The sequence below is a fragment of the Corvus kubaryi genome, unplaced genomic scaffold (assembly GCF_017639235.1).
Source record: "Corvus kubaryi isolate FWS band 111438036 unplaced genomic scaffold, C.kubaryi_AGA036_p1.0 37394, whole genome shotgun sequence".
Lineage (NCBI taxonomy): Eukaryota > Metazoa > Chordata > Aves > Passeriformes > Corvidae > Corvus > Corvus kubaryi.
In genome coordinates, this window is record NW_024581133.1 from 5,160,226 (window position 1) to 5,176,921 (window position 16,696).

General features: G+C 50.3%; 2 protein-coding genes across 3 annotated transcripts in view; one reads left to right on the top strand and one right to left on the bottom strand.

The window, feature by feature from the left end:
* Positions 1 to 41: 41 nt before the first annotated feature.
* Positions 42 to 7,250, top strand: RLBP1 (retinaldehyde binding protein 1). The gene is made up of 9 exons (XM_042039034.1): positions 42 to 206; positions 1,983 to 2,164; positions 2,999 to 3,042; positions 3,290 to 3,418; positions 3,690 to 3,891; positions 4,937 to 5,115; positions 5,735 to 5,893; positions 6,562 to 6,672; positions 6,783 to 7,250. Exons 3-9 carry the CDS (start codon positions 3,031 to 3,033, stop codon positions 6,939 to 6,941), a joined length of 951 nt encoding a protein of 316 aa, XP_041894968.1. The 5' UTR covers positions 42 to 206; positions 1,983 to 2,164; positions 2,999 to 3,030; the 3' UTR covers positions 6,942 to 7,250.
* A 2,044-nt stretch (positions 7,251 to 9,294) lies between these two features.
* ABHD2 (abhydrolase domain containing 2, acylglycerol lipase) overlaps positions 9,295 to 16,696 on the bottom strand; it is a 38,889-nt gene continuing 31,487 nt past the window's right edge. For both annotated transcript variants that reach the window (XM_042039032.1, XM_042039033.1), the window contains exons 9-11: positions 16,533 to 16,602; positions 15,716 to 15,800; positions 9,295 to 14,815 (exon numbers count right to left, since the gene is read on the bottom strand). In XM_042039032.1, coding sequence (XP_041894966.1) covers positions 14,619 to 14,815; positions 15,716 to 15,800; positions 16,533 to 16,602 — 352 coding nt within the window. In that variant the 3' untranslated portion in view covers positions 9,295 to 14,618. The remainder of the gene's footprint in view (positions 14,816 to 15,715; positions 15,801 to 16,532; positions 16,603 to 16,696) is intronic.

Sequence of the window (16,696 nt, forward strand, 5' to 3'; positions counted from 1 at the left end):
GGGCGCAGCGCGGCGGGCGGTGTCACCGAGTCACAGAATCCCAGCGTGGGTCCGGAGGGAAGGCACCGCAGCGGGTCATCTGGTCCGACCTCCCTGCTCAAGCAGGGTCGGCCTAGAGCACATGGCTGGCACAGGACTGCGGCCAGATGGTTCTGGAATATCGCCAGTGAGGGAGACTCCACGGCCTCTCTGGGCAGCCTGTTCCGGTGCGTGGGCACTGCGCAGTGAAGAAGTTAATGGAGTGGGGTGCAGGCACGTGGGATGGGCAGCCGGGGGTACCGGGGCATTTGGCACAAAGTGCCCATTCAGGGCCACCCCGCATCAGCAGCGAGTGCCACCCACGTGGGCTTCGGATACATTCGAGTAAACTCCCTTAATTCCGGGGGACACGAGGGCTGGCCTGGAGCGTACCAGGAGGTGTAGCCCGTCTTTAAGCAGCAGGATTTGGCCAAAGGATCAGGTGCCAGCACAGCGTGGGAGCTTTCGAAAGCCCCGTGCTCACGTGGAGCGGGAGTTGATGCTGCTGAGCGAGGGGAGCGGGTTTCACATGGGAGGAGGGGGATAGCCAGACCTGGAAGAGAGATGCACTTAGGGCTCTGTCGCAATACATCAGGGTGGGGTCCCCCTTGGGGCTGCCACCTCTTTCCTTGAGACCCGTTCTGCCAGGACAAAACACTTGCTCTGTGATGCCAGGGCTTGTACATGTGTCTGCAAAACTATTTCAACTGTGATGACCATGCTGGCCAGGATGCCCAGGTGGCCCGGGGATCACAGGTTCTCTCTGCCACCCCAACAGAGCATTATTGGGTCTATTTGGGAAAACCCCATGCTGATGATGTCCCCCTGTTATGCACTGTCTTGCGCTGAGCTGCAGACAAAGGTCCAACGAGCTGTAGGAGGGAGCTGAGCCTTGCAGCGGGGAATGGGGACGGGAGGGTTGGGGGTCTCCTCTGAAGAGCAGCGCACAGTGCCTCTGGCCACAGCGGCATTGCTCAGGGTTTTGGTACAGGTCCAGGTTTTCCCTCAGCAGCACCCCCTCCTTTCCTCTGGAGTCTCGTGCCTTCCTCCCTCCCTCACACTGGGATCTCAGCTCTGCTCGCAGGACAGCCCTGTGTGGAAACCAAATCCGTAAATCCCAGAGGGCATTACAAAACATGCCTTGTGTAAGATCTTTCAGCCCTGCTCTGGTGCTTAGCCCGACCCTACCACCTCCCCAAAATCCCCATTGTGGTAAGAGCTTGGCCAAGCTCCTCTCTTGGGCTTGAGCACAGCTCCATCCTCACCACATCCTCACCCATCTCCCACAACCCTTGACCCAAAGAATTGAGGCTGCAAGGGCTCTCCTGCTCTATGTAGCTTCAGCATGCTGGGGCGTCCCAGAAAACCCGTTTTGCCATCCTGCAGCACCCACATGTGGACTCAGCTTGGTTTCTGCCACATTCAGGGCTTCCCCTTGCTTACGGGTCTGTGGCATCACTGTGGTGGTGGAATGGTTTCCAGTTTCCAGAGCTCCGAGCAGGTAATTGTCACTTGAGGGCATTGTAGGAATTTTGCCCGTATCTCTTTTTCTATTTTAAAAGCTGAAAGGGGCCTCATATGGATGCTGGTTTGGGAGGCCTCGTAGGGGAGGAGTTGGAGAGCCCCAGGACCATCCTCTGCCACAGACCCATCCCTGCAGCTGGACCACACGGCCAAATTCACAGCAGGACCTTGCCAGGGTTTTTGGGCCAGAAGCTGGGGAAGAGACCTGTCCTGCTCACCCCGGGGAGCAGGCCAGGATGGCAGGCTGCCCACCACCTGCCTCTGCCCCTGCCCCGTGCTAATGAGCGAGTTACACAACAAGGAGCTTTTATACTTTGTTAATCGGGTCCGGCATCCAGCCCGCCTCTCCACGCACGCTCCAGCTGGTGGTGGAGCCCCAGCTCCCTCCTTCCCTCTCCTCAGCTGCCTTTTGTAATGTTTTAATGGGGTTTCTTGCCTAGGCTGTGCTGACTTAATTACAAAGCTGCAGTGAGTTGATGCCTTGTGACGGTCTAATCCCAACCCGGTGACTCTACAAAGCTTTCGCCCAGCTCCTTTGCTGCTCCACTCCGGCCTCACCATCCCTGCATCCACCTCGGCTCTGTGCACTGACCTGCGGACGGCTCAGCTTTTCCTCTTCCTGGTGAGTATCCAGGACTTTTTCCAACTCAAAGAAATGCGTTGAAGACTGTCATCCAGCCCTTGCTCAACCTGGCACCTCTGGAGCTTGAATTGGTTTTAGTGCCTGGAACAAGGGGACGCCTATCCCTTCCCCAGGAGGTGAAGAGGATGACCCTGGGAAATGGTTGAGCTGAAGCCAAGCATCCCTCACACAGCCTGAGCCCAGAGCTGGTGCTACAGCCAGGCAGGGAGGGGTAGATGCTGGAGGCAGGATGAAGGCAGCCCTCCTCCTCCTCCTCCTCATGGATGGGAACAAGGTGTTTCACCCAGACTGCGTTGGAAGGATGCTGAGAGGCTGATGGTCCAGCCTTGCAGTTGGTGGAGCAGTGAGACATGAGAGTTTGGGAAACAGTTTGGAAATAATTATTTATTTTGGGAATATTATTTATTTTGGTAGTAGAAATAAAAGGATGATCTGGCTGCCTGGCCAAAACTGGATGCTCACCTGTGCCCATGTGAAGGTGGTCTGAGACAGAACACTGCTGGGTGAGCACAGGCTGAGATGCCCCCAGCCCAAAGAGGAAAGGCAGAGTAAGAAAAATGTAAGAAGGCATCAGATGATAAATACACAGATTTTTAAGCTGCTTTTGCAAACATCCCTGGTGTTTTTCCAGGCTGCTCAGCTTCCTCAGGCAGGCAGACATGCAGGCAGTAGGTGATGGAGCTGAGGATTGGTTGGGGATGTCCTCTGGACATCCACTTCTGCCCCCACCTGAGCAAGATGGGCAGGGAATGGGGCATAGGGGGGCCGTGGAGACTATTTGGATCCATGCTGATTCCTCCTTCCCTCTGCCAGTGTCCTGCTGCTGACGGAGGACAGAGGACAACATGTCTGCGGTTGTGAGTACTGTCCCCACGCTGCCCCATCCTCTGGGCTCTGAGCATCCCCTCCTTGCAGTGCTGGGATGGGCTGCACAGGGTGCACCTTAGTCCAGGCAGCACACAGTCCCTCCCTATCCCACCGTACCCCCTTGAGTGCATATGTGGAGCCTCTCCCCTTCCCTGTATCTCCCAAGGAGACTTGAAGTGGGGCTGGGAGCTGGGGGGCTGTCTGGGAAGCCCCCACATCCTCTCCTCCCCCCCCCAGACGGGCACATTCCGGATCGTGTCAGAGGAGGAGCAGGCCCTGCGCTCCAAGCTGGAGCGCCTCACCACCAAGGACCACGGCCCCGTCTTCGGGAGGTGTGAGAAGATCCCCCCACACACCCTGCAGAAGGTGAGGTGGCTCTGGGGAATGGGGGGCAGGTGCAGGCCGAGGTTCCTGCTCCTCAGGGGCCACAGGAGACCCTGGATTGGCTCTTGCCTTGGGGGGGATGCACTTACCAAAATGTCTCCAAGCTGGGGACCTGAGTGACCCTGCCCTCCCTATGCTGGGAAGCATAGGGAGCTTTACTGTCCTCCCCCAGTTTTTTGGGTGCCTACACGACCCCCGGGGTGTTTTTGAAGATGTGCATGGCATCACTGGGTCCCCTCTCTGCTCCCCCCAGGCAAAGGATGAGCTGAATGAGACGGAGGAGCAGAGGGAGGTGGCAGTGAAGGCGCTGCGGGAGCTGGTACAGGAGCGGGCGGGCGGCGAGGATGTTTGCCAGAAGGTGGCCGAGAAGGTGCAGGAGAAGGATGACTCCTTCTTGCTCCGCTTCATTCGTGCCCGCAAGTTCGATGTCCACAGGGCCTATGATCTGCTGAAAGGTGGGGAGGGGTCCTGGGCTGTGATGCTGGCTGAGGACGGGGGTACACATCCCCCAGCAGCTCCCAGTCCTGTGCTGGTGCCTCCTAGCCCAGACTGGGCTCTGCTGGCAGAGCAGGACCCTGACATGGGAAGGGGATGAAGAGAGGGGATAAATAGAGAAAGTCAGGGTTGAGGGGCTTGGAAAGAGTTGGGATGGGGAAGGAAATAAATGAGAGTGACACCAGGCATCCTGCAACACCAGGACAGTCCCATTCCTTGCAAATTTACCCAAACAAAATGGAAAAAACCCTCACATTTGGTGGTGGCAGGCTGTTTCATTTGTGCAGCAAACCCAGCTGGCTAGGGCTGCATCCCCTTGAGACCCCTGTACATGCCCTACACTCCCTTCTCTGTACCCCTGTAAAGGAGCCAGTTCTGCACCCTCCCGATGCTTCTGTGCACGGTGCCTGGGGGGCTCTGCACCCCTGGGGCACCTCTGGGTCTGGGGACAGCTCTCCCCACACTGAGAGTGACCCATAGGGATGGAGGGGGAGCAGAAGGGCAGCCTAGAGGGTGGCTGCTGTCTGGAACCTGCCTGGCTCCAGCTCTGCTCTTTGTCTCAGCTTAGGGGATAATGAGTTGTAATTATCAGTGCTGGCTCCCAGACGAGCTCTTTTGCTTGCCTGCATTTTCCCAGGATGAAATTCCTTATTTTGTGCCTGCAGGGTGCCAAGGGAGGGGAGATGGGGGTTGTCACCCAAACAGGGAGGAAGGGAAGAAGGGAAATGAGGGGGAAAATCTTTATCTACTTGTTGAGGTGTTGGAGAGAAAGCAGGTGTGGGAATCTCCTGGCAAGGGATGGGATAACACCAAGCATGCTGGGGCTGGTGTGTTGCTGAGCTGCTTCTTCCTCCTTTGCTGGAGGAGAGCTGACCCATGTGGGCCACAGGCAGAGCTTTCCACAGCTCTGGGGCTCAGCGCTGACATCTCACCATCACCAGCCCATCCCAGCTTCCCGAGGCTGGGCGAGCAGCCACCGTTTTCCCCATTTCTGCCTCTCTCCAGGCTACGTGAACTTCCGCCAGCAGTACCCCGAGCTCTTCGACAACCTGAGCCCCGAGGCCGTGCGCAGCACCATCGAGGCCGGCTACCCCGGCATCCTGGCCAGCAGGGACAAGTACGGACGGGTGGTGATGCTCTTCAACATTGAGAACTGGGATTACGAGGAGATCACCTTCGATGAGGTGAGCCCAACTCAGATGCTGCTCCCAGAGCAGAGTGGTCCTGCTTTTGGGCTCGTCCCGCTCGGCATGTCTGAGCACAGCATCCTTACACACACACGTGGATCTGTGCAGTCATACAGGTGGAAGCAAATCTGTAGCCCTTTGAATTTGTCCTTTGAGGGAGCCTGGGAGAGCATGGTCCACCCCAAAGGATGCGGTGCAAGGTGCAGGCCAAATTCGGGGTGTGTGTCCCCCAGCTGATGTAACATGGGCTGAAGAAAGGCACCACACCATTAAATCAAGGGCAGAGGAGGACACTGAGGCATAGGGCATGGAAAGGGTCTCTTGGCAAAGAGGTCTCCAGGCATGTAACTCACAGCTTCTCCCAGCTCCGTTTTCTGCACAGCTCTGAATCTGGTCTCAGCGTATCACTGATGCAGATCTGATGGTCACGAGTTGAAAAGGGAATGTGGTGGTGGTTCAGCATCCCCCCTCCCTGCTCTGAAATCCAGGGGCTGGCTGTGACAAGCAGACTGGAGTCAAGCCTGGACAATACTCCAAAGGACTCTTCCTGGTACCCCCTAGGGCCTATGGGAGGTGAGACCTCATACAAGACCCTGCTGTCTCTCCTCTCCATTAGATCCTTCGTGCCTATTGTATTATCTTGGAGAAGCTGCTGGAAAATGAAGAGACCCAGATCAATGGGTTCTGCATCATTGAGAACTTCAAGGGCTTCACCATGCAGCAGGCATCAGGCATCAAACCCTCCGAGCTCAAGAAGATGGTGGACATGCTGCAGGTGAGGTGGCAAAGTCTGCACCCAGCAGTGGCAGAGGGGGCCCTGGGGGAGCAGGGAGCTCAGAGAAGGGATATGGCAGGGCTAGCAGGGTTTGGGATTGCCACCACACTGGAACAATGAGAAAGCGTCACAGAGAGGCTGTTCCCCATCATCCTCTCCCTGCCTCGCCAGCTAACTGGCTTAATCCTGTAAAATGGATCCCATTTTTCCCACCTCATCTCCCTGCCATCTCAAATGCCTGACCAGAAGCAGTACTACCACTCCTTGCAGCATCCTAGGGCATGGCCTGGAGGTCTTTCCTCATGAGCCTCTCAGCCCAGCCCGGTCCAGGTTGGATGGAGACTCACAGGCACTCCAGGATTTCTGCCCTTGGACCAGAGGCTGGACCAGAGGCTGGACCAGAGGCCAAAGACACTCTGCTCTTCCCAGGACAGTAGAGATGTGGTCCTTCTCTGGAGTGCGAGCAGTGAACTATCTGGGAGGTTCTTCAGCTCCCTAGTGCTCCTGAGGCTGGGATGGTTGATCCTCTGGGTCAGGACAGAAAGGGGCCATCAAATAGAGATGGGGCAAGGAAAGCCGTGGCAGTGCTGGGGTGTCCATTGCTGCCTGCTCAGATCTGGGGGGACAGCACCATCTGTAACCATCTGTGTCTGGGTTTGGGATCCTAGGACTCCTTCCCAGCACGGTTCAAGGCCGTCCACTTCATCCACCAGCCTTGGTACTTCACCACCACCTACAACGTGGTCAAACCGTTCCTGAAGAGCAAACTGCTGGAGAGGGTGAGTGTGGGAAAGGGATCTGCAGACAAAGGCATGTCCTTGGGTGAAACAGAGCTGTTGGGAAGAGCTGCCCTGGTCCTGTGCTGAGGGTCACTCCCATCTCCCTCCAGGTCTTTGTGCACGGTGAGGAGCTGGAATCCTTCTACCAGGAGATCGACGCTGACATCTTGCCGGCAGACTTTGGTGGCAAGCTGCCCAAATACGACGGCAAAGCAATCGCAGAGAAGCTCTTTGGGCCCCGCATCGAGTCCGAGGACACGGCTCTCTAAAGCGGGAGCCTGCTGCCCTCCCCTGTACCACAGCACCAGAGGTGGCCCTCTAACCCCAGCCACCTCCCTCCCGTAGCATTGGTTGAGTGACTGCTCGTGCTGAGGCGCTCTGGGCGCGCTGCTCCACGCCTGTCCCTCCCGTCCCCACTCCAGGCAGTGGCTGTCCCTCCCAGGCACAGCATCCTTCCCTCCAGAGCCGGTGGAGAAAGGAGGCCACCGGCCCTCTCCCACAGCATTTCCTGGAGCTGCGAGGGGAGGACAGAAGAGTGTCTGCTCTGGGAAGGGAGAAATAAAGTGTTTAACAGCAAAGCTCTGTGGTCCCTCGTGGTAAGGCACAGGGGCACAGGTTTTTGGGCACTGGCTGCATTGCTGGTTCTAAGGAGGCCAGGAGTGCCAGAGTTTGCTAGGAGACCCCTGTCCCCTCATCATTGACTACACTTTGGCACAGGGGCCAAGGAACTGCCCATCTCCATCCTCCCTGCATTCCTGATCAAGCCCCACCCTTGCCTGAGCAAGGACCCCCAGTTCTTAGTTATCTGCTCTAACCAGGGAAGAGAAAACAGATGAAAACAAAAATCCAACCAGGGGCCCAGGTGGAGCTGTCTCTGCCTAATTCCTGCTCAGGCAGGCAGGGAGTAGAACAGAAACTGCAGTAGCCACTGAGACTAGGAGATGGATTTCAATCACAAAACAACTGAAAGGCAAGCAGAATGTACCCTCCTAAATCCTTCAAAGGCCTCAACAGTTGTTTTCTCCTAGCACTGCACTGTGTAAGGGAGCTCAATCGGGGAAGCCCCACCAAAAGTCACCATGGAGGGTAGAGGAGGGTACCTGCGCAGCAAACAAGCTAATTACTGACACTAATTACACCTTGCTAATGTGGAATCAGCAGGACGTGGGTCGGGAGGAGGGAGGCAGAAGTAGCTGTCCCAGGCAAGGCAGTCTGTTCCAGTTCATGAACCACGCATCTTCTCCAAGAAGCCGATCGGACACCCATTCCCAGATCATCTCCTCCCTTGGCCAGCAGCAGGGCTCAGAGAGGAGCAAGTTCTCTGCCCAGGTTACCTTCTCCCTGAGCCTCGTCCCACAGTGTGTCCTGTCCCCCTCCCAGCTCCACACGGGCCCCTTTCATCAGCCAGATCAGCCCCCCACCCAAAGCTGGCTGAGGTGGAGGGTGATGACAAGAGCCACATTCATCAGGGCACTGGCTGAGGCTCAAACCAAACAGGACATCGGCTCTGAAGCCGCAGGGAGGATGGGGCCTGTCTGGGGTTAGATCTGTTTGCTCCAGCCTCAGCAGCTTGGCGAGTCCATGCATGGCAAGTCCCAAAGCCTGAGGCTGTGCCAACCTTGTGCAAGAGTCCAGAGACAGAGGAACAGGCACCTTTCCACTTCCTTTGGCTCTTTACTGCACCTGGAACCATCCCAAGGAAACCATGTGTGACAGCTCTCCAACCATCAGGCCAGTGCAAACACAACAGCACAGCTTGCCTGGGAGACAGAGCAACTGCAGCTTAGGAAACAGAAAAAGGGGAAAAAACCCCATCCACACAGACAGGAGTATCACACTGCTGCCTCTGGGATTTGGACTGGGACAGTCACAGCTCTTGGGAGGTGCCCATGGCTGCTCACCACTCCTGTGACAAATTGTCAGCTGGGAGCTTGTTTTGATGGAGAGACAGAGAACAGCACAGCAGAACTGGCAGCTGAGAGACTGACCAAGGCAGGAAGGAGTTTGGAAGTGGATCTAACAGCTGATTCACAGTGGCCAATAAATTAGAAATGAAGCCTAGCATCTCTCACAGAGCACTGCCCATGACAGGGGAAGAGCAGTGATGGGGCTCTGGCCCAGCCCAGTCCAGCTGCCCAAGCAGGGCACCAGGCCCAGTTACCCTCCACAACTCCTCTCTCTCAGGCTGTAGATAATAAACTCCCCATTGGTGAGTTGCTAGGGGCAGGTGAGTAGTGCTTTTGTATGCCCTGGGCTCGAAGATGTCCCTTGTCCTGGCCAGAGATGCTGGTTTGTGTTTCTTCTGCCAGCAACTGAAAGATTAGGAAATCCACTTGTTCTCACATAAGGAAAAATAACAGATGTTCTATTCCACTGGCAAAAATAACTCTCTTTCAGTAGTTTCAGGGCAGGCATGTGCTTTTTTAAGTTGATGCTATGCCCATTCTTCACCAGAGTGGCATCAAAAACCTTTCCTTGGCCAGAAGACAAAAAGCAACTAGGAAAGGCTTGAGCACCACAAGTGCTTGTATCACTTTCTCCCCCAGCCAGCTCCCCAAGCTGGGCCTCAGGGAAGACTGAGAGCCTCTGCCAACACATGGAACTTCACACACAGGCACTAGCTGTAGCACTGACTTCAATAAGTCCTTTATTTTTAAATAAAGAAACCCCACTGAATCAAAGATAACAAAATTACATTTTGTTTTGCAATGACTTCCATTTTACACCACACAAGAACAAAAATTAAAGAAAAAAATCAAAGACAGTTTTATATATATTTATATATCATTTTAAAGGTAAACATCAGCAGATATAGAAAAATTGCATTGCTAGTTGCAAATCATCTCCCCTGCAGCTCTCAGCTCCAGAGAATCTGACTCAGAACATGGCAGCAGGGAGGGTGTCTCAGTATACAAGCTTCTTCAGGGCAGCATTTTGAGATAGTTACAGAACATAATTTTGCCAAATTGAAAATATTTTCATAGTCAACTGCTCACCAAGAACACTGGAAGTCACTCTGCCTGTTCTAACACAGCTGCATGAAAAAAACAAGGGCACAGCTCTCCTCTTCCCAAGCTCTTCACGCACCTTTTTGGCTTGGAACTTCCAGAGAAAGAGGTTATGCTTTCTCAAGAAGAACATCTAGAGATCTGTCACTGGGAATTACAGTCAGGCTATCATGTAACACAGTAAGAAGATATGCCCCCTTTGGAAGGTTGGTCACTTGGGCTAAGCAGTAGGATTTAGTTATATATCAAATACAAATGAGTTTTATTTGGCTTTTTTTTTTTATTTTAAAGACATTCCAGTTGGCAGGAACCGTGAGAAGGGTCAACATCCCAGCAGAACTATAGTGGAGATCCTAGAAGAAAGTTCTGTATCTCCTCTCTGGTCATGCAAGAACTCTGATTACACTGGAAGCTTGTCAGTCAGACCAAAGCAAAGGGGCTTTTCTGCCACCTTGTACAGATGTTCAGGATGACCCCAGAAACTCTTCCACCAAAGCACAGAAAGCTGGCAACCCCTTTGACTCACTGATAGCACTTGTGCCTAAGCTCCCCTAACAGCTGAGGAAGTCCAGGCCAGTGTCACTCCCACTCCCAGTGAGAAGGGGGGCCAGTAACAGGGGACCCTCCCTCAGGCTGGTGCTGCTCTGAGGCATTCTAAGCTTGGAGAAGAATCATGAAGTCCTCACACCAAGGAAGGGCTGTTTGCTTTCCACCTAGAAGCCATGAAGGAAACACTGCTTTGAGTCACTGTGGCTCCAGCACCTTCCCAAATGAACGGACCCACATGAGGAATACGGACACATGGAGTGTGCCTCAAGCCAGAAGCAAGATGCTCTTTACAACAAATGACTTCTACAGGCAGCACAAGGCTCAGGCCTTCTCTGGTCTCACAAAAAAAGGTTGAAGAATTTCAATAAGCTCCAGACAAGCATAGTATTTCCAGAAAAACTTGGAAGCAATCCAGGTGACTAAACTGGCAATTAAGTCCTGAAGATGGTACTCTGCTCTTTCCTTTGAGATGTACCCACTTGAGCAATCTACCTCCAGCTATGCTGCTGGAGTGCTAATAGACACAAAACTTTGGGATTGCAGGATAACAAGTCACACATTAGGCAAAGCAAACCCTGCTTCTATGACTCAATTCCTACTGCTAGAGGAGCAGAGAGCTGAAAATGATCCACTGCTTATATACATTGTTATTTTAAGCCTTGAAATAGACTGTAGCCAGTTGTAGGCTGCCCACAAAGGTCCTTTAAGCCAGCACTCAGTTGTACAGTGTTCATCACTGGTGTGTCTCAGAGTGTCTGAAAAATCAATTTACCAAAAAGCAAAGTCTCAAAAGCTCTGACAGAGCTGTTACTGAAGTCTCTAGATATGCTGATGTCAAGGGAGGAGGAGGAAAAGGGCAAGGCACCACGTGTCAAAGGGCTGTGGTCTAGGAACTTGTGACAGACCCAGGACAGATGACACACAGGTAGCTTGGCTAAATTCAGTACTGGAGTTAATAGCTCCCAACATTTTTACTTAATGCCCTGTCTTTGTAACCCATATCTTCATAATTAGGAACTGCAGAAAAACACTGAGGAAAAAGATTGCAGGGAAGTTCAAGTGTTTGCCTTTACAGTGCAACTACAACACTGCCAGACCCATCTGAAAACACCTTGATTTAAAAGCTAACAAAGGGACAATTAAAAATGCTGGCAGCGCTCTTGTAGTGGAAGGGGAAGTTCCTTGTGTTCAGTCAGAGCAAGTCTGAGCTGCTTATTTACCATCTTCAGATATCTCCAGAAAAATGGCAAAGGTGATGGTTGGACCAGCCTAACCATCAAAGAGTAATAGTTCTGCATCTTGCTGTCTGATTGAGAGGGTCCTTGGGATTTATGTTCAAGTGCTACTTACATTCAGGGATGGGGAAAGATGAGACTACCTGTGGAAGAGCTCTCCTGATGATTTTTCTAATCCCAGTTTGAAACTAAGCAGAGCACATGTCAGATTCACCATGCTGTAATCTTGAATGGCTCTATTAGACCACACTGCAGTGATCTCCAAGCACACACTTCAGCAGCCTCATGTGTCTCGACAAGAGATGAAAGATTTCCCCTCTAAGACTGAAAAATTCAGATTACATTTAAGATTGGGTTGGCTGGGCAAATAAAGACCACCTGCCCACATCACAAGACTAGTACTGCCTTATTTTGGGAGATAAGAGTATTTCAGATTAGGACTGGACAAAGTCCCATGTGTCACTAGGTATCAATTACCAATCATTGTCAGTAGCAAGATTTAACACATCATTGTAAGGTTTTTAGATAACATGAACTGCAGCTTAATTCTCTCCTCTCCTAGTTCCCCAAGACCTCTTTATGTGCTTGCTGCAAGTCTGACAAGCCTTGCTTTGAAAGAAGCATCAAATATGTTGAGATGGAGAGAACAGTTTTGGTTTTTTTTAACACTGCTTCCACCTACAGGCTTAATAAACTGAACCTCAAGCTCCAGAAACCTTGCACAAAAAAAGCCACAACAAAAGTTGTCCTTCCCCAAAGAAGCCAGAATCAGTCAAGTCACAAGTGATTTGAACAGTTTTAGATTCAAGTGCAAAAACAGGACAAAGGAGCAAGACAGACTCGTGTTACTTCTGTAGCTGAGAGTTTCAGAAAGTCCACAGCATTGGCACTTCTGAAGTATGAAGGCTTGGGTTGTGGGGCAGGAAGGAATATTCCTCAGAAAGGCTCTCCAAGTGTAAAGAAAAATCTCTATTTAATTGGACAAAGCTACAGCTCCTGCTGCTTTGAGAACTGCCCAGTTGCTCACCTCATTTTGGGAGACTTAGACACCTAAATTTATACCGTATCTATTTGATGTGTACAAGTGTTGTTTACACTCCACTTCTGCTGAAGTGAGAAGATATTTAAGTCATACCCAATGAATATTACATGAACACTACTTAAGCAAAAAACCTGAAATGTCTTTTATGATATACTTTAGTGATGCAGGAAGAATAAGACGATAACAACACAGAGACAAGATACCCATCAGCTAAGAATATCCTTGCTAACTGAAGCCCTAAAATAGTTCTTAAGGAACAGCCACAAGCACAGCCAAATCTTGCTGTAGCTTTACTTAGTTTTCATCTTCTCTTTGAAGAAAAAAAGAAGCCCAGATTTACTAACCAGGAGAATGTGCAGATATCCACATCACTGTGGATCACAGGCCAAGGTGTTTGGCCTAAGGCAAATGAAAGAAATTTCCTGATACGGCAATGCACCTTTGCTACAAAAGTTAATTATTGCTTTATTAAAATGAAACCCCACCTCCTCAACCTACTGAAGTTCAGGGACAGAGCAGTCCAGAAGGCTTGTTCCCCTGGTTTGTTGTTACCAGACTGAAGTCTTGCAGCTTGTTTCACCCTTAAGCTATAAATTAAAGTGCCTGGAACACAGACCAAGGCTGAAGCAATAAAGTGCTGATGAGGGAAGTATGACAGGAAAAGAACTTCACTGACACTGTGATAAAGAAATCCTAAGGATGAATTAATGACACTACAATATTGACAGAACAAACAGTAAAGAAAAAAAAAAAAGATTTTTCTACAAGTTTCAGTCTCCAGATTGTCATGGGACAACTTTCCTTTAATAACCATCTTGGCACAGACCAAAACTGCCACTTGAGGGAAAAGCACAGGTGAGTAGCCAGCTTTCCTGCAAACAGCTTTCACACTTCACTTTGCACATTAAAACTAGAAGGGGATGTCTGGGTGTGGAAAAGAAATTCTAGTGAGAAAGAGCCCAGTGTCTTACTGGAGCCAGCAATCCTACAGCATTACACAGATCTGGAAGTAGTCAGCCATGCAAAGATGTCATTTCAGTTACACAGGGCTGCAGACATCCAGTTCCACATCAACTGTGAGTAAAGTCACATGTCTCAAACCCACTTGATGCTCTGAAAGCTAATGGGAAGAATTTTGGTATTATTTACCCTGACATAAGGGGAGTAAATCTAAATAGGTACACCCTACCCCCCACCAACTAATCCCTAAGAGAGCACAATAGCTCTTCATGAAGTATTCTTTCAAACAGATTGAGCTCACAGAAAAACCCTGCAGATTCTTAATCATGGGTTACCACTTGGAAGCCAGAGCCAGCTTTAAAAAGCCCCAGGTCAAACAAAGAATCCAGTACTGAAAAGATAACAGTATTTAAAAAGAGGCAAAGATGACAAGAAGGTGACTGATCAGGTCCTGGGAGTGAGAACATGTTTACATAGAAACATTAACTGGCATTACCAGGCTGCAGCTTTTCTCTACTTGGAGACCCAGCATAAAGCCACCCCAATCCACAGACAGCTCAAGCATGGAAAAGTTGAATATTTTTAAAGTGATTCACTTGTGCAAGTGCATTCCTAGGTACTAAAAGGCTTCCCTTGAGATGGTGCAAAGCTGACACTACACTTGCAGTCACGCATCTGTTTTTCCAAGCCACACTGTAGTGGCTTACAGACTGAACCACTCACTGGCTTGTGGCTTGGTACAGGGATTTTCCAGCACCCAGACAGAGAACAGAGCCACAGTTATCTCACCATCTACACCTAAACAAATGCTGCAGATCAAGTTTTTGACCAGCAGGTAAAGAGACTTTGACATGTGAAACTTCTGCTATATTAAAGCAAGCAGTTTTAGCTCAGTAGCCCTGTAACAAGCTACAGTCAGCAAAACCCAATTCTTCAAGCAGAGCAGTAAATTACAAATCCACATGACTGGATATCCAAAGAGGCTCTGACCAGATGTTAACCTCTGCTTTAACCCCATTTTGGAAAAAAACACGGTGATCAAACACCAGCCAGAGGATATCAAGGAGAATGGAAACCTGAAGCAGCAGGTGAGGGAACAAGATGTTCCCAAAGGGGGAGATATACTGAAGTGATCCAGAGTCTTTGGGTCGATTACTCCTGGCCAGACACAGCCTGCTCTGTGTCTGAGCAGTGAGGCTTTGTCTTCTCCCACTGGCAGATGGCATTGGCATACTGTACCACGAGCTTATCCATCCAGGTAAGAGGTTCTGGGAATAGCACTGACCCCTCAAAAAATCCCAGGTGGCCTCCATGAAGGGGCAGCACATGCATGACATTCTCTCTTTTCTCTGTAAAAGAAAAACAGGCAGAAAGTTCCAGAAGGTTAACATCTTCAAGCTGAGAATGAAACCATCTTGAATTGCCAGGACAAGAAGACTGCCCAAGAGTTGCTGCTGGCTGGGCCCTTACAGCAATACCTGTATTGCTGTAAGAATAGTCATTCTTTAACAAATGAACACCTTTAACTCACATCCACTGGAACCAGGACTGTTTGCATCGTGTCAAGCTGCACTAAGCTCTGACAGTGTATCAGCCATCTTGTTGCATGGACAGTGAAAAATTCCCTGTGCTTGCTTCCGTCTGAAAGCAGCTGTGGATAAACTCTCTGCTCACAGCCTCTGACCAGGAAAAGAATGAACCCTGCTTCCCTCCCTGTGCACCCACTATTTGTGTGATGAAGCAGCAGCAGCTCCCTCTTCTGAGCTTCTAAGGATAATTTACCTTTTTCCTTGTTCGAAGACAGCTCAACTCCTTTCAAGGGAGAGATCCCAGTTCAGTGCCAAGTGACACAGCCATGCATGCACTGTCCCCATTTCGTCAGCAAAGGGGAGTGTTTATCTGTGCTTCATACAAACTGTCACCACCACCCATCTTCTTTTAAATCCCAGTGAGCAATGAAGATGTGAGGAAACCTTTTTTCATCCAAGAATGTAACCTGCTGGCTATCAAAACAAGCCAGGGCAGCAACAGGTGCCTGAAGGGACTCAAGTTCTTCCTGCTCAGGGTTAGCCTTGTTAGTTTTAGCAACTAGTGACTTAAAGAGGCTTAGCATACCTCCTGCAGCATTACAGATGTAAGGAGGCAAGTCAAGCTGCTTTGAAATCAGGAATTGTGATGTGATAAGCAAGCTGTAGGCACATAAATGTACACAAAACACATAAGAAGGTGTAGCTACTGCTTCAGCATACCTGAAAGAGCTCTTGGAATTGATAGAAGACTCTCATGGACAAGAGGGTCATCAGCAGCATTAACCAACAGAAGAGGAACATAGATCTGCATCAGGAAACGTGACATAAAAGGGAAAAAACCAAAACAACAAGGGGTTGGTATTTGAATGTCAATCTACCAACTGTAAAAGTGTCTTAGCTTAATTCAATTAAGATCTCTTATTAGAGATTAATATTAATTTATTTTTTCACCCAACCCAATTGCAAGAAGGAGGCAGGGATGCACCAGAGCAAACACACTGAGTCCCTGTTCTTAGAATTGAAACAGCTCCACCCTTTTTTTGCTCCACATTGCTTTGCACATCAGGCAGCTAGTGCCAGCTTTGTTATGGACACCTTGGTTAAAGTCCAGGAAACTCCCTTGGAACATCTCCATTCTCTGGGTCAGTGGAAAAAGGAGGAATTGATTTCAATTCCACTTTGGCAAAACTTTGCTCAAGCATTTAAGTCTCTTCCACAGCACCCAGTCAGCCTTTCTTCCTTGAAGGTGCAGGCTGCACACCACCACCCATTTCCCACTTTATCCTCATACACTCAGACCATTCAGCTGAATGTGTGGTTTTATCTCCATCTCTTGGGTGCAACCACTTGCCAGAGCTATAAGCTCTTAAGAGCCCAGAGCATTTAGCCCCAGTGTTAGAGGAAGCAAGAACTGAAATCCCACTCCAATATACTGTGCCTGATTATTTCTGAAAATCCCAGCTAAGACATCTGCAGGTAACAACAGAAACCAAGTATTTTCTCTCCAGTGCAAGAGCAGTCTGCTGCAAGAGCTTACCCTGTGCAAGTACTGCAGGCAACTTTCCTCTTCGTAGTACTCCTTCAGTGAGCTGTAGCCATGGAATTTCCTGAAATAGAGCAGATTGTCATTAAAATCACCTGTCACTATTACTCTCAAGTGAGGACACACATGCAGAAACAGGAGTGATGCCTCAATTTCCA

Bases quoted from the DNA above. Each gene is read 5' to 3' on its own strand.
- RLBP1 (XM_042039034.1), top strand. The intron at 3,419-3,689 runs GTGAGGTGGCTC...TGCTCCCCCCAG, and splicing joins CCCCACACACCCTGCAGAAG to GCAAAGGATGAGCTGAATGA. The intron at 3,892-4,936 runs GTGGGGAGGGGT...GCCTCTCTCCAG, and splicing joins GGCCTATGATCTGCTGAAAG to GCTACGTGAACTTCCGCCAG.